At 47.5% G+C, this 21,217-nt stretch overlaps 1 protein-coding gene across 2 annotated transcripts; it reads left to right on the forward strand.

The window, feature by feature from the left end:
- Nucleotides 1-3,097: 3,097 nt before the first annotated feature.
- Plekhb1 (pleckstrin homology domain containing B1) lies at nt 3,098-17,771 on the forward strand. Of its 2 annotated transcripts, XM_046441933.2 has the most exons (8): nt 3,098-3,250; nt 4,474-4,549; nt 5,572-5,724; nt 6,247-6,349; nt 7,418-7,457; nt 11,608-11,712; nt 15,835-15,934; nt 16,482-17,771. In XM_046441933.2, exons 2-8 carry the CDS (start codon nt 4,513-4,515, stop codon nt 16,616-16,618), a joined length of 675 nt encoding a protein of 224 aa, XP_046297889.1. In that variant the 5' UTR covers nt 3,098-3,250; nt 4,474-4,512; the 3' UTR covers nt 16,619-17,771. The 2 variants fall into 2 exon arrangements, with proteins under 2 accessions (XP_046297889.1, XP_046297890.1); XM_046441934.2 differs by lacking the exon at nt 11,608-11,712.
- Nucleotides 17,772-21,217: the final 3,446 nt, after the last annotated feature.

A 21,217-nucleotide genomic window follows, 5' to 3' on the forward strand; every position in this document is an offset into this window, starting at 1 on the left:
TTTTGGGGGGTGAGGTACTGGGGATCGAACCCAGGGGTATTTAACCACTGAGACACATCCCTATCCCTTTTTATTTTTTGAGACAGGGTCTTGCTAAGTTCTTAGAGCCTTGACTAAATGGCTGAGGCTGACTTTGAACTTGTAATCCTACTGCCTCAGCCTCCTGAGTTGCTGGGATGACAGGTGTGTGCCACAGTGCATGGCTACCCTTGAACTTTTTGACCAGAGCTCATATGGACTCTTGTTTAGCCTGTAAAGCTACTACCCATCCACTGAGACCTTTCAACCTCCACTGGGATGCCTTCCCCAATCTCTTGGTCAAAGACTGACTCTTCTTTCTCCTTGTTAAATCACATTCTTTGCTTTAACTGTGTGTTTACACTTAGTCTCCCCAGGAGACAATAAACTAGGAGTGGAGGGCAAGGGCATGTCAGAGGCTGCCCTGGAGCCCAGTGCTGTACTTCCTAAAAACCAAGCTTCAAAAAACTATGCAAGCCAGGCCGTGGCAAATGTCTGTAATTCCAGTGGCTCTGGAGGCTAAGGCAGGAGGATCACAGCCAGCGTCAGCAACTTAGTGAGGCCCTAAGCAACTCAGCAAGACCCAGTCTCAGAATAAAAAATAAAAAGGGTTGAGGTTATGGCTCAGTGGTTAATCATTCCTGGATTCAATCCCCAGAACCAAAAATACAAACAAACAAACAAACAAACAAAAACCATGCAAAACTGGAGTCTGGTCTCTCCTGGAAACTTTACTTTTTTTTTTTTTTTAAGAAAATTAGTTTACAGATTTTTAAAAATTGATTTTTAAAAAGTATACTTAAAAACTCAGCTCTTTATGTGGGCTATGGTGAAGGTGATGGGGCAGCACCTGCAGGTCTAAATTAGGGTGGGGTGTTCAACCCTGTGAGACTAAGGAAGTCAATTCCTGCCTCCCTCCCTTGCTGTGAATGGCACATTCATGCAGTGATGGAGCTTCACAGGAAGCTTGGGAAGCCACAGGTGCCAAAGACTGGCTTCTGGAATGACTCTGACAAGTGAGGCTACAGCTTCTGCAATGTTTCTTTCTTTCTTTTCTTTTTCTTTCTTTCTTTCTTTTATATATGTTTAGTTGTAGATGGACACAATACTTTTATTTATTTTTATGTGGTGCTGAGGATCAAACCCAGTGCCTCAGGTGGGCGAGGCAAGGGCTCTACCACTAGCCACAGCCCCAGACCTCTGCAATGTTTCTAATAACATTTCTTTTTCTTTCTTCTTTCTTTCCTTCCTTCCTTCCTTCCTGCCTGGGAACTCTTAGGCTCATGTGGTTCTCTGGCCTCAGACTCCCAAATTGTTGGGATTATATAGGTGCACACCACTGCAGGTCTTGCTCTGTGGAATTTTATTTATTTATTTAGTACCGGGGATTGAATACAGGGGCGCTTAACCACTGAGCCACACCCTAGCCCTTGTTTCTATTTTATTTAGAGACAGGGTCTGGCTAAATTGCTGAGCCTGGCTTTGAACTCGTGATCCTCCTGCTTCAGCTTCCGGAGCTGCTAGGATTATAGGCGTGCACCAAGGCGCCTGGCCTCTGCAGAACTTTTTAATGGCCTTGTCCTTGGGTGCTCACAGGATACAATTGGCACAGCCATCCTTTTTAATAGCCTTGTACTCACACATCCGGTGTTCATGCACAGAATTGTGTCTGTGTGTGATGATGGGGACGGGATTGGGGATTGAATGAACCCAGGCCTCCCTCGTGGTAACAAGCACTGAGCGCTTCCCAGCTCCTTTTGTTTTATTTTGGGAAAGTGTCTCACTAAGTCATCCAGGCTGGCCTTGTATTTTCCATCCATCCTGCCTCAGCTTCCGGAATCGCTGGGATTACAGGAGTGCGCCAGGAACCCAGCTGGAGTCAAATTCTTTTTTAAAATTTTTTTTATTTTATTATTATTTTTTAAAATTTTAGTTGTAGTTGGACACAATACCTTTATTTTTATTTATTTACTTTTATGTGGTGCTGAGGGTCAAACCTAGAGCCTCGCACGTGCCAGGCGAGCGCTCTACTGTTGAGCCACAACCCCCAGCCCCGAGCCCAATTCTTAAGAAAAATTATTTTAGCTGGGCATAGTTGTGTTGCACACACCTGTAATCCCAGCGACTCGGGAGGCTAAGACAGGAGGATCACAAGTTTGAGGCCAGCCTCAGCAACTTTGTGATATCGTGTCTCAAAATAAAAAAGGGCCGAGGATGTAGCTCATTTGTAGAGTTCTCCTAGCTCCTGGATTTAATCCCCAGTACAAAAAAAAAAAAAAAAAAAAGGAGGGGGGATATTTGTTGTAAAGGCTGAGGTTACAACTCAGTGGTACAGCGCGTGCCTAGCATGTTGCGTGCCCTGGGTTCGATCCCCAGCACTGAAGAAAATATACACAGTTAATGAGTGAGCAAACGTTTTAGTAAAATAATCTGGACGCGTTGGCGCACACCTAGGTACTTGGGAGGTTGAGGTAAGGGAATTATTGGCGACCAAACTGGGCGACAGAGCGCCACCCTTTCTTTAAAAAAAGAAAAAAAAATTATGTTTTTTTTTTTTTTAATAAGCATCTTAGAATTTAGTCAACTTATTGAGCAAATTTGTTTAGGTGAAAACTGTGTAGGCTTCATTAGTCAAAAAGTTTTGGGGTTGGGGATGTGGCTCAAGTGGTAGCGCGCTAGCCTGGCATGCGTGCGGCCCAGGTTCGATCCTCAGCACCACATACAAAGATGTTGTGTCTGCAAAGAACTAAAAAAAATAAATATTAAAAATTCTGTCTCTCTCTAAGAAGAAAAAAAAAGTTTTGTAGTTGGGTTTTTAATTTTGGCATGTAATAGATGCTCCTTTACTGAGAAAAAAAAATTGTTTTATACATTGAGCTAATTGCTTCATTTAGGGAATAAAAAATTTGAGAAGAAATGTCAGTTCTAAAAAAAAGACCCGCCGAGTCAGTAAAGGACTACCACTCATGTGAGCATCTCCTGCCCTTCTGCAGGGTTGCAAACTACAAGTCCCAGCATGCTTCGGTCATCACCTCTTCGCGCCACGCCCCCTCCCTGGGGGTGGGGCGGGTCTGCAGGGCGGGGCCCCGGGGCCTCTAGGTCCCGGGCGAAGCCTGGCAGTGAAATGCCCCAGGCTCTCTGAGGCGCACAAAGCGCAGGCTCAGCGGGTTGGGTGGCAGCTGCATCGAGTAGCGCTGGTTTTGGCAGCAGCATCCACAACAGGTGTAGACAGGTGGGTGCATCAAGGGGGGCTGGAGAGGGAGTACTCACCTGGCCTCTTGATCTATGTCAGCTTGGAGGGGAGGGAGCCTATGAGAAAAAGAGACCTGGCCAGGTCTTCCACCCCAGGTGTGCCAGCCTTGTTACGCAGAAACAGGTGTGAGCAGGTGGGGGCGGGGTAGACACACCTGCTCACAAATAACTCACCATTAGGAATAAAGGGCACCTGGTTTCCAATCCAAGTTTTGTCATATACGTGGATTAAGTCATTTGCTGCCCCTCTGTCCATCCGAAAGGAGTAAAACTCCTAACAAAATTACAATGGGGACAAAGTGAGGTAGTTGCCCACAGCGACTCCCAAACTTTGCTGTGCAGTGGAATCGCTTCGGAATCTTTAGAGACTAGCAGTGCTTGCCTCTTCCACAAATGATGATTAATTGTCATGGGGCCTGACCTGAACATTGCATGTTTTCAAAACTCCTGCTGGGTTTAATGATGAAAAGCCAGGCCTGCTGAGTGTGGATCCTGGCTTCAGTGCTTACTGCTAATCAACAGGATCTGTACAAGTGACTGGACCCAGTTTCCTCATCTCTAAAGTGGGAATTATAGCAAGGATGGCTGAGAGGCTTAAATGAGATGATAGGTGAAAGCAGAGAAGTACACCTAGCACACAGGACTCCATTAGTCATAGCTGCTGTTAAAGTATTATTTTATGCACTTTGTGAGTGGGTTCAGCTGGGAGGGAGGCTTTTCTTACTGTGAAATTCCCTCAGTTATTGCCATGATTCTGATATTCCATGCTGCTAGCATTTCAGAATCCCCTTTTCTAGTATTTGAGTTTTAGGAGTTCCTCACTCCAGCACCTACCTGCTTCATAGACACACTTCTACCTGCCTTGGGACACAGTTTCATAGAAATTGAGGCTGGCCTGGAAGGTCAAGGACAAGGGACTTGACAAAGGATTTGGAGTTGAGATTGGAATCCAGGCTCCTGATCCCTACCCCCCACTCCTGCCCCGCCACATCATAGCTGGTGGTAGCCCTGATGACCCCACGAGGACAGAGGACAGAGCTCTCATTCTCTGGCTGGAGTAGAGAATGGGGAGGAGATGGAGGCTGCCTGGCTCTTGTTTGTTTACTGCTTTAAAAGTTCCCTGGGTGGTTCCCCAGGGAGAACTGGGGGTTCTTCAGGGAGTCTGGATCTGATGAGGACTGTGTGCCTGGGTTCCTCTGACAGGTCCCGCCTGACTCCATCCTGGAAAGTCCCTTTGAAGAAATGGCCCTGGTGAGGGGCGGCTGGCTGTGGAGACAGAGTGAGTGATCCTGAGCCAGACCCTCTCTATCCCTCTTCTAGTTCCCGGGCAGGGGTGAGGGAAGCAGTGTTAGGCCAGCAACAGGAAAATCAGTTCTCCTCTCCTCCCTTGTCCATGCTCTTCTCCCTGCCCAGTGTCCCCCTATTCCTGACTGCCTGGCAGACTTCTAATTAATCATCAACATCCAGCCAGGTGTCCCTTTCTTGATGAGCCTTCTCTGACTTTTCCTCTAACCCTCACTCTTGCCACTGCATCAGCCTGGCTCAGAGGCCCCCTTCCCTGTTCCTGCAGTGAGTTTTAATGTAACTGTCTTTACTTATGGGTCTCCCAGTCCTCCACCCCATACTGGCCCTAGAGTGTGAGCTCCTCAGGACACAGACTGAGTTTGACCCTCTGTGTATCCTCAGCAGCCCAATCCAAGGCTGGAACACAAACAAGCCCCAGAACAAAAGGAAAATATCTCTGCTTTGAAATCCACAAAGCTCTGAGAAGCCGTCTTATGTCTGCTCTTTCCTCTTACGATTCCAGTTGCAAAATGTCTGAAGCTCTAGTGGTTTCAGGCTTTCAGACCTGTCTCTGACCGGATTTTTGATCTGAACAAGAGCTATCCTGGGAACCCCTGGGACCAAGACCCCCATACCCCATGCCCCCTGCCCATTCAATTTGGCAAACACTAAACACAGGTTCTGCTAGTTCTATGATCTGTGTGGGTAGCTGTGGCCTCCCAAGTCTGGTAGAAGAGGCAGACATGACACAAATGACTATCATACAAGCTAAGATAGGAGATAAGAGAGAGGCTTAGGGTAAGGAGATATTGGTAAGGTATGGGCCAGTGAGAGAAAGTAGTTGACCAAGACAGAAAGGGACCCTGTGCCCATTTTAGAGGTGGATATACAAGAAAGGGGTTAAGAGGTTAACATACTGAGGGCTAGGACTGAGGGGATTCTGGGAGCCCATCTGGGGCTCTTGCCCCCAGCAGGCTCTGGGATTAGTTCGCTGGGCGGGTCTGGAATATCACGCAGGCTCCATCCTCCGCCGCTGGAAGCGAAACTGGTTTGCACTATGGCTGGATGGGACGCTGGGCTACTACCATGATGAGACAGCGCAGGACGAGGAAGACCGTGTGCTCATCCAGTTCAATGTCCGTGACATAAAGATCGGCCAAGAGTGTCATGGTGAGCAGAAGCCCTTCCTCTATGGCATTGTGTCCAGGGGAGAGTCCTTCCACTGTTTCTGAGAACACCAGCAATTGGAAGCCTCTTTGCAGCTTTCAGAAGGCTCCCACTGACACTGCTTCTGGGCCTTTGTCAACCCCACTTCAGTTAGAGGTGAAGTAAGAAATTACTGCTTTGTCAAGTTCCTACTCTGTGCCAGTTGCAGAGACAAGTCAGACATGAACTAGATGAAATAAGGAGACTCAGAGAAGTTAAGTGACTGGCTAAGAGTCACACTAATTTGGCTAATCTCTAAATTCTTCAACCAAGGTTTAGGCCACAATTATAACAGAGAAAACTGGAAGATGTTCATAAGGAAACTGGTAATGTGGGTTGGCTGAAAGGGTACAGCAGAATCCTCAGAAAGTGTGGGGATCAGAGGAGGGTAGAAAAGACCAATCAGTTCCTGTTCTTGTTCCTAGTTTCTGGGGGGATCTGGGACCTATACCTGTGGAAAGTCCACCAGTGTATGTCTGCTTCCAGATATACAGCCCCCAGAGGGCCGGAGCCGAGATGGCCTGCTGACCGTGAACCTGCGGGAGGGCTCCCGCCTGCACCTGTGCGCAGAGACTAGGGATGATGCTGTGTGAGTAGCTCTTGGGAGAGGATGCGATAGAATCTTAGGGAATGAAACCAGACACCCTCTTCTTCTTGGGCCTTCCAGTTCCCCAACAGTAGGAAGAGGGTCTGAGACCAGTAAGGTGGTGTCATGGAGGCTGGGCAGCAGGGAGACAGATGATGATGGTTGGTATGGTAAGCAGTGGGCTCTTCACATGATCTATGAGCTCAAAGTGTGGAGGCAGAGGTGTGCACACCTGCCTCAGGTGCATGTTCCCCGGGCATTCAGAATGTATTTAGCAGCTTCTGAGGGGAGTCTTCAGTTGGGGGGATATAAAAGAGCAAACAAAGCCAATGGCATCTGAAAAAGGACCCTGCCTCCTACTCCTTTCTGAGCAAATGCCCTGACATGGGGACTGAGATCTGAAGGGTAGACCCAAACCTGCCTGTGTGCCAGGCAAGGGAACCCCAATGTCAGATGCATATCCACACTGAGCCTGGAGGTGTCCTTGGGTACCATCTGTTCCCTCACATTCCTTGCCTTCCTCCCCTCCGGCTGAGGGGGTTAGCCTTTGCACTGGGGGGAGAGTAAAGAGATGGGTGTGTGGGAGTGGGGGAAGCTGAGCTCCAGGCACACAGCATAGAGCCGCCTTGTCCACCCCAGCCAGGTGCCATGGCAACCAACAAAGGCCCAATTGTCTGGTGTCCACTGGGCATTCCCAAGGGTCAGAGCTCTGGAGAGCTGTGTTTGTAGGATTGCTATGTGGAGGTGGGCTGCAGCTAGAGCACCCGCCCAGGCATGTCAGAATCGTAAGTCCCTTAAGAGACCCCCCTAAGCCCAATTGTCCACTGTATCTATGGAAAAACTGGAACTTCTAGAGGGGAGGGGACTGTGTTCTAAGAATGAATTAGCCTAACTAAGGGTCCATCCATGTGACAGGGGCAGGGGAGGATCACTCTTGTCTACCTAAAGGAGTCAAGTGGATCTGACTCCTTTTCATGAGATTGGGGTTAGAGAGGAAAAGTCTAGAATGTGAAGGTCTGAACCCCCTTCTTTCAAACTATCACCTCATGGTCTTGGGGATTTGCTTTGCAGAGCATGGAAGACGGCATTGCTGGAGGCGAACTCCACTCCGGTGAGCCCCATTTTCTCTCCCTTCTTCCCAGCCCCATGTGCCATAGAATCATGGGTGATTCAGACTCGGTCTCTGCCTGTCAGCAGTTCTCAATCTAGTGCTCCTATGCCTGGGCAGACTCAGATTCCCTGAGTCCCACATGGAAAAAGAGGAAGGACAGCCAGCTGGTAACTCAGAGGAGAGAGGTAGAGAAGCCTCCATGAAGACCAAGGGTGCTCTTAAAAAAAAAAAAAAAGAAGAAGAAGCCTCCATGAAGACTTGGAGGAGGGGGTGGCATGTGAGCTAGGGGAAAGGAACTTTTATCGAGCAACTATTATGTTCCAGGTGTGACGTAGGTCTACTTCCAAATACAATAGTCCTGTGAGGTCAACCTTGCTACCTGGGATTATTGTTTCTCAGATATAGACTGAGTTTCATTCATTCTGTACAATAAATATTCATTGAGTTTCTACTATGTTCTAGGTACTGTGACAAGTGCCAGGGATCAGAAATGAACTGAGGGGATGTGGGCCCTGTCCTCCTGGACTCAGCCTAGTGAGGAGTCAGATGTGAAACAACTGATTAGTTAATGATTCCATTGCAATATTGGTAACTGCTCTCGACTCTTTGGTGGCCTGATCCAGGTGGGAATTCAGATAAGGCTTAAGCTGAGACCCGAAGGATAAACAGAAATTGACCAGGTAAACAGTGTGGGGATGTAGTGAAGGGAACAGCTTTCCAGGTAGATGAATTAGACGGTTGATCCATCCATGGTAGATGGCTGTGCAAAGGCTTGAGAGGGGTTAAGATTGTGGCAGGTAGAGGAACAGAAGGAAAAATGGCTGAGGTGACTGGAGCTCAGGAGGGGGGCAGTTAAAAAGGATAGTTGGCAGGACCAGGCTTTGTGGGCAGTGTTAAGGATGCTGGTTTCTGCTGAGAGCATCAGGAAGCCATCGAAAATTTGTAAACAAAGGGATGGCATGATTAGATCAGAATTACATATCCAGCCCATTTTATTTTATTTTTATTTTTTTTTATAATTTTTTTTTTTTTTTTTTTTAATTTTTTATTGTGGGTTGTTCAAAACATTACAAATTTCTTGACATTTCATATTCCACACTTTGATTCTAGTGGGTTATGAACTCCCACCTTTTTATAATTTTTAATATTTATTTTTTAGTTTTCGGCGGGCACAACATCTTTGTATGTGGTGCTGAGGATTGAACCCGGGCCGCACGCATGCCAGGCGAGCGCGCTACCGCTTGAGCCACATCCCCAGCCCCCCATTTTATTTTTTGAGACAGGGTCTCACTGAGTTGTTGAGGTTGGCCTTGAACTTGTGATCTTCTTGCCCTAGCCTCCTGAGTGGCTGGGATTACAGGTGTACACTATCATGCCTGACCAGACTTGGATTTTTTTTTTTTTTTAATTACTGGGAATTTAACCAAGGGGCAATTTACCACTGAGCCACATCCCCAAGCCTTTTTTGTTTTTATTCTTTTTTTTTTTTTTTTTTTTTTTTGGTACCAGGGATTGAACTCAGGAGCCCTTGACTACTAAGCCACATCCTCAGCCCTATTTTGTATTTTATTTTAGAAACAGGGTCTCACTGAGTTGCTTAGCACCTTGTTTTTTTTTTTTTTTTTTTTTTTGTAGATGGATAGCATGCCTTTATTTTATTTATTTATTTTTATGCAGTGCTAAGGATCAAAACCAGTGCCTCACACATGCAAAGCAAGTGCTCTGCCACTGAGCTACAGCCCCAGCCTAGCACCTCGATTTTGCTGAGGCTGACTTTGAACTTTGAATTACAGGTGTGTGCACCATACCTGGCTCCCTTTTTTTAATTCTCAAAGAATAAAATTGCTGGGGCTGGGGTTTTGGCTCAGTGGTAGAGCGCTTGCTAGCACTTGGGAGGCACTGGGTTCAATCCTCAGCATTACATAAAAATAAATGAAATAAAGGTATTGTGACCATCTACAACTAAAAAATATGTATATATCAAAAAAGAAGAAGAAGAAGAAGAAGGAGGAGGAGGAGGAGGAGGAGGAGGGAGAAGAGGAGGAGGAGGAGGAGGAGGAGGAGGAAGAGGAAGAGGAAGAAGAAGAAGAAGAAGAAGAAGAAGAAGAAGAAGAAGAAGAAGAAGAAGAAGAAGAAGAAGATTGCTGAATTGCTTAGGGCCTTGCTAAATTGACTCCTAAACTGCTGGGATTACAGGCATGCACCAAGGCACCTGGACAGATTTGGATTTTTAATGAGAGTCTGGCTGGTAGTTAGGGAATGAATTGTAGTGTGGGTGCCTAGGGACCAGCTTGGAGGCCAGGACAGTGTTCAGGCAACAGTTCTGGATGGAGGCCTCGCTGGCAGAGACAGGCTGATGATTACAGGACATATTTAGTGTTGCGACCCCCTTGCCCGCAAGGAAGACGCAATTCGAGAATCTTCTCTCAACAGTTTTATTCAGGTCCCTGGATATTTCTTCTTCTCCCTCGGGTGCCCCTCCCAGCCTTAATAAAGCATCCCAAGCCCCAATGCAAAGCTGCCGCGTGGAACTTTCTCACAGGGTGATGAAAAATCATGTGCCAACTTTCCCAGATAAGAAGTTGTTTGTCACAGACCACAGCGGAGCCAGCGCCATCTTGTAATGGCGACCATAATCTGCAGAAACGGCAGAAGCGGCTCACCACAATTTAGGAAATGCAGTCAAAAGAGCTTAGTGACTGATGGAGACGTGAGTTTAAAGAGCTGCCAAGGCCCAGCATGACCTCTATTCCTGCCTGTCAGATTCCAGAATCTATGCTTGCTCCTTCTGTTTGTGGCATAATGGAGCCTGCTGTCATCTAGAGAGAAAGTCTACTGAGAAAGAGCAAAGGAGCCTGGGATGCATGTAGAAACCCCCTTGGGGGCCAGGCATTGTGCTGAGCACCCAGTTACGCCAATTCATCCTCCCACAGCCCTGGAAGAGGGGTGGGGAGAGCCTGGGTATTGATATCATCAGTTGCATTTTACATATAGGGAAGCTGAGGTCCAGAGACAAAAAAGTCTAGGTCCAAAGTCTAGGTCTTAATTCAGTGACGAGCCTGTGTTTTGAGAGGAGGCATCTGCAGAAGGAGCTGCCAGAGTAGAGGCAGGGATGTGTGCAAGTGTGTGCACAGGCATGTGGCAGAGGGCCCAGAGTGTGGCCTGTTGGGTGGCCTAGCATGGAGGGAATGACATGGGAGAGAGATTACCTCTGAGGCCCCATCACAAAGGACCTCAAACTGGACTTTTCTTGAGGGTTGTGGGAACAATAAGGGACATTATGTAGAGAGGGCTGTTAGACTTTGGGGGACAGACTCAGGCTTCCAGGATTGGAGGAAGCCAGGAGTGAGGAGGCTGGAACAGTGGTCCGCAGGGAGGAGGAACCCAGGTCGGGCTCACAGGACTCTGAGCTCCAAAGCCCTCGAGTAGGGCTACTCAGTTCCATGGAAGGTGAGGATTGACCGTTCTGCACTCTGACTCTATGAAGCTGCCTTGGCCCTTCTCTATCTGTCCACCCTTCTGCTGCTCTGCTGACCACTTCTCTGTGCCCCACCCTTGATCCTACTTCATTCTGCTCCACACATACACATCTCTGGGCCCTGGCTTAGAGTAGGTGTGTGTGTGTGTGTGTGTCAATGATTTTGTACCTGTGTCTGCTTTGTTTGTGTGCATTCATGTCTGTGGGCTTTTTCTGTCCTTGTGCTTATGCAGGTGTGACCTCCATATGCTACAGGTTCATGCCCCACTCTGGAGGAAGACTCCAGGAGGAGTCCCTGACCTGGATGTACCAGGGAACACAGAACCTGGGGACAGAAATAGCCAGGGGCCAGGCAGGGGTGGTGGTGGTGAAGGGGGCCAGGTAGATGAGAGCTGAGGATACTTGAGAGCTGAGCTGCCCTCTCCTGCCTGGAGACTGGGAGTCCCAGCTGCATTCGAGAGGTGAAGGTGGGCTAGAAAGAGTCGGCAGTCACCATCCCTCTCTGTGTCTCTCCTCCTTACCTTGGGCTGAAAAGGAAGAGGACACCCCCTTGCCCCAGCCCAGTTGGCAGAGAGCACTGGTAGGGCCTGCTAAGAGCTCAGTCTCTCCAGGCATAGAGGGCCTCTGACACCTATGTCCCTCCCCCTTCTTGGGTTTCTGTGGCTTGAGCAGGCCCCAGCTGGAGCCCCCGTCCCACTCAGGAGCCGCCGGGTTTGCCCCAAGGTCAGGTGTGTGACCCGATCGTGGAATCCCTGTAAGGTTGAGAGGCGAATCTGGGTAAGTGCTGGCTAGCCCTCCCTGCCTCCACTCTGGACACCAGGATGAGCCTCTCCAAAACAGTCCCAGTCACCACTCTTCCCTCTCACACACACTCACTGGATACCCACCACGGCCTGGTTTTTAAGGCCTGTAGAATGTAGCTAGTCTCACCTGCTACCTCCCCTCATCCCTGTGCTCTGCTGTGCCCTCTGCCCCAGCCACTCCTGCTTTCTCCTTTTCCCGCACCACAAATGCCATTCTCTCTGCCACCAAGATGCCTAGTTTTCTCATTCACCTACAAACTGGTGCTCATCCTTAAAGGCCCACCTCAGATGCTGCCACCTCCTCAGTGAGATGTGCTCAGTGATGTGGACAGTTTATTCTGAACATTCCTAGTACATGAGGGTCTAGCAGAAATAGGTCTCAGAGTATGCTCATGGGACAAGTGAATGAAAGGAGGGAGGGAGGGAGGAAGGAAGGAAGGAAGGAAGGAAGGAGGAAGGAGGAAGGAAGGAAGGGAGGAAGGGAGGAAGGAAGGGAGGAAGGGAGGAAGGAAGGGAGGAGGGAAGGGCAGGGCCAGGCCTCAGTATGGCATTATTACCACCTATTATAGTTTAGTTCGGGTCTGCCTGTCCTCTCCCTGAATGTTTCTTGGAATCAGGACTTGGGCTTGAACCACTTCTGTCCCCAGTGCTCAATACAGGTCCAGCCAGGATGGGATAGGTGGCAGTGGGGCTTGAGTAGAGTGTCTATAGTCTTACAGTTGACTATGAACTCTTCTTACTCAGTGGTGCTCAGTGAGGCTGTGTGTTAGAATTGCTTAGGGACTTAAAACAACAACAGATATTAAAATGTTACCTCTGGATGCTCTAATTTCATAGGTCTGGGGTGGGGCATAGGAAATCTGTAGTATTTATAGATTTAATTTTATTTTTTGCAGTGCTGGGGATCAACCCAGGGCCTTAGGCATGCTAGGCAAGCACTTTACCACTGAATTACATCCCTAGCCTCAGGAGTGAATTTTTTAAACTATAGATTTCTGGGCTAACGTGCTCACCTTGCATGGGTCAATCCACAGCAAAACACAAACATATATCACACAGATTGCTCCTGGGGATCCTGACGTGCATGAATTCTGAGCCTAGAAGAGCTCGGGCCACATGGTTGCCTAATAGATGTGGCTCTGCTGGATTCTCACAGTTCCTTGGGAGTTGGCAGTGTGGGAAAGACTGTTTGCAGATGAGGAAGCTGAAGTTCTGAGGGTTACTTAGTTAGATCAGCATTACTCAATTCATCAATGACATGCCAGGGACTCCTAGCCCCCTTCCCTTTTTGGGGGGGTTCCAGGTGTTTGAACCCAGGGGCTCATGCATGCTAGGCAAGTACCCTACCACTGAATAACATCTACAGCCCTTTTCATTTTATTTTGAGAAAGGGTCTTGCTAAGTTGCTCAGTCTGGACTCCAACTTGCCATCCTCCTATCTCAGCCTCCTGGGTAGCTGGGATTGCAGGTGTCTACTATTGCACCTGACTCTAGCTTTTCATTCTGAGGTATTCTCCATGCATGGCCTAGGGTATAGGTTTGTTTAAAGTGGCAATGCCTAAAAAATAGGATTTAAAAGACTGTAAACCTTAGTATAAGTTTATTGGAGAAAAGGAGGTTATTTGTGTGTGGCCCCTGACAGACCAACTCTTCCCTTCCTATGTAAGTGGTGGGGCCTCCAGAAGAGGGGGAGAATCAGAGATTAAGCCTCAGGTTGCCTATTGCCAGGTGATCTACATGAGTTTACTTCTGGGCCTCCCAGGCCTGGAGGGTAGAAACAGGTGCCCCAGAGGGACATGAGGTGGTGTTTTCCACCCTCGTCAGGGCCTCACAAGGCCACTGGCTCACCGCAACTGCAGAGCAAGTGGAAACTTTGGATTTCAGTTTCTCAAACAGTAAAATTGGATCTGAGTGCTTAAGTCCCGCCAGCCTCTTTTGGGCATGAAGCCCAGATCCTGGCTACCTCATCCAGAAAGCCCTTGGGGAGAGAACACAACCAGCAGTTAATTGAGCCTGAGGACCTACACATGCTTGTCTGAGCCCCCTGCATTGCCCAGGCACCATTTGTTCTCCCTAGCTTAAACCTCAACTCAGTTTCAGAGTTGGGTGACCTTAGTTCCCATCTGTATTTTTTTTTTTTAATATTTATTTTCTTTTTAGTTGTAGATGGACACAAACCTTTATTTCACTTACGTATTTTTATTTGGTGCTGAGGATCGAACCCAGGGTCTTACACATGAGAGGCAAGCGCTCTACCACTGAGCCACAACCTCAGCCCCTCCCATCTGTATTTGATTCACTTGTGCTAAGGTCATTAAACATTTATTAGGCACTTACCATATTACTGATTGGAACCTGAGGGGTCTCCAAGTCTTGTGAGAGAGACCAACACAAGGATACAAACAAGGCTTTATCATTGATCAGCTGAGAGAGAGGGAAGTCCAAGAGCTACGTGGGTGTCTAGATGAGACCACAACAGAAACTGAAGTTCAAGGAGAACAATATCTGAGTTGAATCTGAAACCAAATTAGGTAGTTGAATGAGAAAAGGTGAGAAGTCATCCTTATTAGAGGGAAATGGCATGGAGACTTGAAATCAGTGTGCTAATGGCTTATTCTCTTGACATTGGCCAAGAGGATGGATAGAAGAGCATATTTAGAAGATCAAATCATGAGACCTAGTGGCTGACGTGACAAGCAAGACAAGTGTGTGAAGACAAGGGTGCCAACCTAAATTCTTTGTTTGTGTGTGTGTTGATGGCATTCTTAGAGAAAGACATTTGTTGGGAGAGGAACAGGTGTGTTGCATGGTGAAATGCTGCAGTCACTCCAAGTTAATGGAGTTTGAGACACTTTGACTTCTAAAAGGGAGTAGGACCATTCAGGTGTGAAGCCCCATGAGATAGAAGTATAGGATGAAAGGGGGTTAAGAGGAATGATCCAGGAGAGAAGGGGAGAAGGAGACCCTACCACTTCCTCAGTTCTGCTCCCTCTTGGACTGGGCACTTCCATTTAACCCAGCATTTATTTTTTGGTTCCTGACACATGCTAGACCCTGCTGGTCTAGCAAAATTAATGAGTTCTTGCTCACAGGTAGCTCACATTTGGAGTGCAGGTAGAAAAGGCCAAGAGAAATGATAATGAGAGGCACAAGCAAGGTCCACAGTGAATTCAGGAAGAAAGGCTTCTTTTTGAGACTAGGAGGGGGTTTCTGAAGTGGGTGGCTTTTGAGCTAGGTTTTGAAGGGTTGGGAAGAATCTGGGGGATGGGGGCGGGTAATGAGTACATTCTGCAGAGAACACTGGTCATTCTCTGAACCTGGTTTCCCAGGTCTGTGTGGTAGAGAGATAATAATACTCATCTTAAGGATTAGAGGTGGTAGCACAGGTGAATACCTCTCCCAGGGCCTGGTACACAGTAGATGCTCGATAACAGTTACTTTGGTTACCTCTCATTCCTACCCTTCCTTTTCCTCTTTTTCTCCCTAACCCCTCTTTATTTCCAGCCTGGGACTTGGCCATATTCCCACCCTATGACTAGGGGAGAAATCAATTGGGTTTTAAGTGAGACCATTATACACTTATTAATTAGCAAAGTCTACCTTTGCTACCTGTGAAGGGAAGTTGGGAGTCAGAGAAAATTTTCTCTAGCAAGGTAGGAGACCAGAGTGAGAAAAGGCATCATCACTGGGAGCTGAATCTAAGGGCTGAATTTTTAGAATACAAAAGACTATGGAGGCCCTGCGCGGTGACGCACGCCTGTAATCCCAGTAGTTTGGGAGGCTGAGGCAGGAGGATCACGAGTTCAAAGCCAACCTCAGCAAAGGCGAGGGGTTAAGCAACTCAGGGAGACCCTGTCTCTAAATAAAATACAGAAGAGGGGTGGGGGTGTGGCTGTGATCGAGTGCCCTTGAGTTCAATCCCCAGTAATAAACCAACCAGCAAACAAAAAAGACCATGGACTTTGTGGAGAAGTGGGACCTTTCCAGGAGCTCGCTGCTGCCTGGGGGCCCATTTCTAAACTTAGGGAGCAGGGGGACTGGGGACCAAATCCAGACCAGGGAGTTCCTGGGCAGTTGACCGGGTTGGACTCTCTAGGTGCGCGTCTACAGCCCGTACCAGGACTACTACGAGGTGGTGCCCCCCAACGCGCATGAGGCCACGTATGTCCGCAGCTACTACGGGCCGCCCTACGCAGGTAAGCTTTCCCTCACCCTTTAAGCCCAGCCCCTTCACGGTCCCCCTAACCGCAGCCTGACTCTCAGTCCAATGCCAGGTCCTGTCCACGAGTCATTGGCAGTCAGGACCAGCCTCACCCTTTTAGTGTTTACCTATTTTCTCAGGCAGGAACTCCGCAAACTCCTAGCAGCTTGAGAGCTAAAAATAGTGCTCGATGCTCCAGAGAAGCCTCCAGGCTCGCACTTACTCAGTTTGGTTTCCCAGCAATCTTTCCTGAGCTCGTAGCGACGCCTGGTGGCTAACTTGGGAACCGCAGTCGCCCACAGGTGCAGTGTGGTGTGTTTAGAGGTCCGCCCATCCCAGGCCCCAAAGTTACCGAACGTCCGTGGCAGACCCGGGAGGGAAGTGCTAGTGTGGATCCCTTACCTCGTCAAGGCCTCAGTTTCTCCGACTGGGGAGTATGGATTCAGTGCCTTAATATATTGGGTTGGGCTGGAGTCACGCAGAAAGGGAATGAAGATGACTGGCTTCTCCTAAGTCGCTGATACTCACGGCTGTCTCCGCAGGCCCCGGCGTGACGCACGTAATAGTGCGGGAGGATCCCTGCTACAGTGCTGGCGCCCCGCTGGCCATGGGCATGCTTGCCGGAGCCGCCACCGGCGCTGCACTGGGCTCACTTATGTGGTCGCCCTGCTGGTTCTGAGTCATGGGACTGGATCGCTGGACCCTGCGCTTAGACCGCTAAACCCCTTTTCCTCCTGGACCCCACCCTCTACCCTCCAAGCCAAATGAGCCCTTTCCTCTCCTTTAGCCCTTTTTGGGCTTGGACCATCCCTCCCACTCCTTACCCTCACCCCACGCCCACCCATCGGAAGAAGTTAACATCTTCAGCACAAACGTGGTTCTACTGCTAGACATCCCAGAAATCCCTTATAGACACCTATATTTCATCTAACTACACGAAGACAGTAAATATAACTTTCATTTGGCTTCAAGTTCTTCAGGTGCTGGAAAGAGAACGCGTGTTGCACGCTCTGCTGTCTTTAGGGGCAGCTCCAGGCCTAGTGGGAAAACAGGAGTAAACAAACACTTTGTGCTAAAACTGCAGTTGTGTCTTTTGACAAGTGTAGGGGCAGGGAGCAAAGCGGGTGGATTGGGAGTGCTGTTGTTGACTAGTTTAGAGCCCTGAATGTCATGGCATGTCCGAAGGGGAGATCAGTTGGGCTGGGTCAGATCATGATGGGCCTCCAGGCTGTTGCTAGGTAAATGAGAGATGTGACCTTTTTATGGAGTGAAGTTTCAGGATTGCACCTATGATGAATATTTTGCCTGTATTGTTAGTACTGACATATCCTTACCCCAAATACTCTTGAGTTCAGCTCCATCCTTCCTAGTACCATCTTCCTGGGTTCCCTGTTCCCCATGACAACAATTGAACTGAACCTGGGGGCTCCCGGTTGGGGGCCAGGTGAGCTCTGTTTGGGAGCTCCAGCCTTAGAAAGTTGCCTCCATTAGGAAATGCCTTTCTGATCCCAGGAGCTCTGTCCATTGCTGTGATTGTCCCCATCTCAGGCTTTGTCTGATCTTTCATTCTGGGGAGATAGCAGTGTTTCCCTCTGGGACTGACACACCTTTATACCATTCTGGGAAGCTCCCCATGTGCCTGCCTGAAGGTGGCCCAGCAGTCTGCCCATTTGGTCCCTTCCAGTCTCTTCCTCCACCCAATCCCAATTGCCAGTAGAAATGCTAGCTAACATCCATGCCCAGTAGCCAGAGTAGCTCACTAATGTCCCCTGTAGACAGGGGCTCCATTGGCTCAGCTGCAGAGACTAATAAAGATGTGGTTGGCTCTAGAACTGGCTCTGGCTTGTTTTGCTTTGTTCTCCCAGGAGGCCCGGTTTCCCTGGGACATCTCTGTGGCCCAGCATCTACCAGTGCCTTCTCTTAATAAATGAGAAGAGTTTGGATTCTGGGGTCAGGTGGAACTGGTGACATTATCTTAGCTAAACAATTTGGGGCAAGTCACTTGACCTTTCTGAACATTGCTTCCCCTACCCACAAGTGGTAGGTTGAAGTTGGCCATCCCCGAGGGCTCAAGAGGAGGGGCTGTGCCAGGGTCTCTGTTATCTGAGCTGATGCATGATCCACAGCAGGCCCTGCCTGCTAGTCTGAGAGACCTGTGCTGTTTTGTCTTTTCCAGTGGGAACCTTCCTTCTAGAGTTGAATCTTTTTTTTTTTTTTCTTCCTGATACTAGGGACTGAACCCAGAGCTACATCCCCAGCCCTTTATTTTTTCAGACAGGGTCTCACTAAGTTACCCAGACTGGCCTCAAACTTGTCATCTCCTGTCTCAGCCTCCCAAGTAGCTGGGATTACAAGCATGTGTCATCATGCCTTGCTAATGAATTGTTTTTTATAGAAATGAGTTGACCAGGGAAGAAAACAACCATCATATATCAGGCTTCTTAAAGTGGAAGTGACAGAAACCTCCTGTTCAAACTGATTCAAGTCAAAGAATGAAAAACATGGGGACACAACAGAGAAGTCAAATACCAGGGGCTCAAATAGTGTCACTTCAACTTTGCATGCATGCTGTGTCAGAATCTGGATTTAAATGCAGGTCACTTGACCTTATCCCACCACACTACATTGTTTTTGCACTACAAAGTCTCTGAGGAGACCAGGGCCACTACCAAACATCTTTTCCTTTAGCAAATCGCTAGAAGCTGAGAACTAGAAGATGAATGAGACTTAAGCCTTACACTCAAGGAACTATGTCTGTGTCAGACATGAGCTGTGGCTATGAAACAAGGTATCATTGGGGCTGTGGCAAATGGTAGCCCTTAGGTTGTAGGACACAAAGAGGTAGAAGGTTGAGGAAGTAATTGTCTTAAATTGGATTAAATGAAAAATGCTTTCCCAACTATGGTCTGATGAGAATTGTTAGAAGAAGAGGAAACACACCAAAGCAACACTCAATCAGTCAATGCTGGGATTTCACTGGATGCAGCCACATGTGCAGTGTGATTTGACTGTAGAGGGAACTAAGGGTAGAGAAAGAGGTCAGCAGATCAGACTATCAGGGGTCTTCAATGCTGGGGAAGGAGCTTGAACTAGACTCCCAGGATCACAGAGAACCTCAAAATATGTGAGGCAAGGGAAGAATATGGTCACAATCGAAAGATAGAAAGATTACATAGAGAAAAACATTAATCCCCATAGACAACAATCTAAACTCAGATAAAACAATCTATGCAAACTGGACAGCCCAAGAGCTGCCTGGTTGTTCAGGTCATGATGTTCACTGGGGTAGCTCAACTAGCCCCCTCCTTGAGAGGATTTTGTAGACAGGGTTGTTCACTCTGAGCATCTGGACACTTAAGCACTTCTCCAGAACCAAGTATATGGCTCCATGTCAGAACTACTGAGAACACTTGCTGGAAAGGACACTAAATGCCTCTTTGGCTTGCTAGGACTGTTCTACTGCTTTATGCCACCCATAGGAACCTTTCTTTCCCTTTCCCTTATGGGGTAGTACAGATGTCCTTCCTCAGCTGAACCTGAAACCTGCCTCCAGAGAACTGCTAAGAGTTGGGTTTTAGCTTCATTTCTGGGCCTCAGACCAAAATGATTCCCAGACCTAGAACTTTTTTTTGATTGTTGATGGACCTTTATTGTATTTATTTATAGTATTTATATTTATTCGGTGCTGAGAATCAAACCCAGTGCCTCACAAATGCTAGGCAAATGCTCTACCCCTGAGCCACAACCCCAGCTATTCCAGACCTAGAATTTATCCACTGGCCAGTTGTTTTTCCCCCAACACCTTAGTCTGCTTGGATTTACTCTTCATCACTTGTCAAGATTTCTTTAAGTATTGTCTATTCTCTCCACCTGGGTACCAAGAGGGGATCAGTGTGGACTAGCTTTCCCTTGCTGCTCTAGCTTTTCATTGTCCATGTCATTGCCAACCCCATCATGAAGACATGCATCCATCAGAGTTTACTGAACTTGTTGGGTAACCAAAGGGAAAACAAGAAAATGAAAAAGTAAAAACTATATTACAGTTTATCTCCTCCATAAGGAGATAGGTTTTTGATCTACCTGCAGTGTCCCTATCTCCCCACCTTATTCCCTTATCCTCTCTTCTGGCTTTTCCCAAAAACATCTCTACACTTTGGCTACAGTGTTTTCCACTCACTCCCCCTAACAGAATAGTAAAAGTGCAAAAAAGAAGTAGGGCACAGTGGTGGCGCATTCTTGTAATCACAGAGGGCTGGTAGGCCGAGGCAGGAGGATTGTTATTTCAAAGCTAGCGGCAGCAACTTAGTAAGCTCCTAAGCAACTTAGCGAGACCCTGTCTCAAAATAGAATATAAAAAGGGCTGGGGGTGGGGGGTGGGGGGGGTGGCTGGGGGGTAGAGTGCTGGCCTTGAATATGCAAGGCCCTGGGTTCGATCCTCAGCACCACATAAATGTAAAATAAAGATATTGTGTCCACCTAAAACAGAAAAATAAATATAAAAAAAAAAGGGTTGGGGGCTGGGGCTGTAGCTCAGTGACAGAGTGCTTGCCTAGCATGTTTGAGGCACTAGGTTCTATCCTTAGCACTGCATAAAAAACTAAACAAATAAAAGCATGCTGTCCATCTACAACTATTAAAAAAATAATTAAAAAAAGGGGGGCTGGGGATGTGTATAGTGCCCCTGGGTTCAATCCCCCTAAAAGTGCAAAAAGACATCACACATACAGTTTATTTCTAAACCTATTCATTAATAGAACTGCAATATGAATGTTTAATTCTTCCAGCTGTCTAGTACATGATTTTCAAATTATTCACACAGAAAAAGGCATACATTAATCCTTGAAGATAACACAATATAATCTGGAGGTGACCTATGGACCACTTCTGGCCTACATACATTTTATATGGTCATCAAAATATTTTTTTTTTTTAAAGTTCTGAATTAAGCCAGGAACACTGGAACATGCCTGTAACACAAACAACTTGGAAGGTTGAGATAGGAGGATCAAAAATTCAAGGACAGCCTCAGCAATTTAGTGAGACCCTGTCACAACATTAAAAAAAAGACTGAGGATGTGGCTCAGTGATAAAACACCCTATGCAACCTAGTCTAGAAGAATGGATTTATTGCAATAGTCACAAAATAGAATATTTAAAAATGAGAATATATATGCACCAAATTATGGATAAATCTCAAAAAATGGCAGAGAAGACAGGGAGGAGGGTAGGAAGATAGAATTATACTCTGTTAAATTACCTGTACCTTATGTAAAATAGT

Source organism: Marmota monax, unplaced genomic scaffold, assembly GCF_021218885.2.
Source record: "Marmota monax isolate L192 unplaced genomic scaffold, Marmota_monax_Labrador192_F-V1.1 WCK01_AAM20220418_F8-fsc00068, whole genome shotgun sequence".
Lineage (NCBI taxonomy): Eukaryota > Metazoa > Chordata > Mammalia > Rodentia > Sciuridae > Marmota > Marmota monax.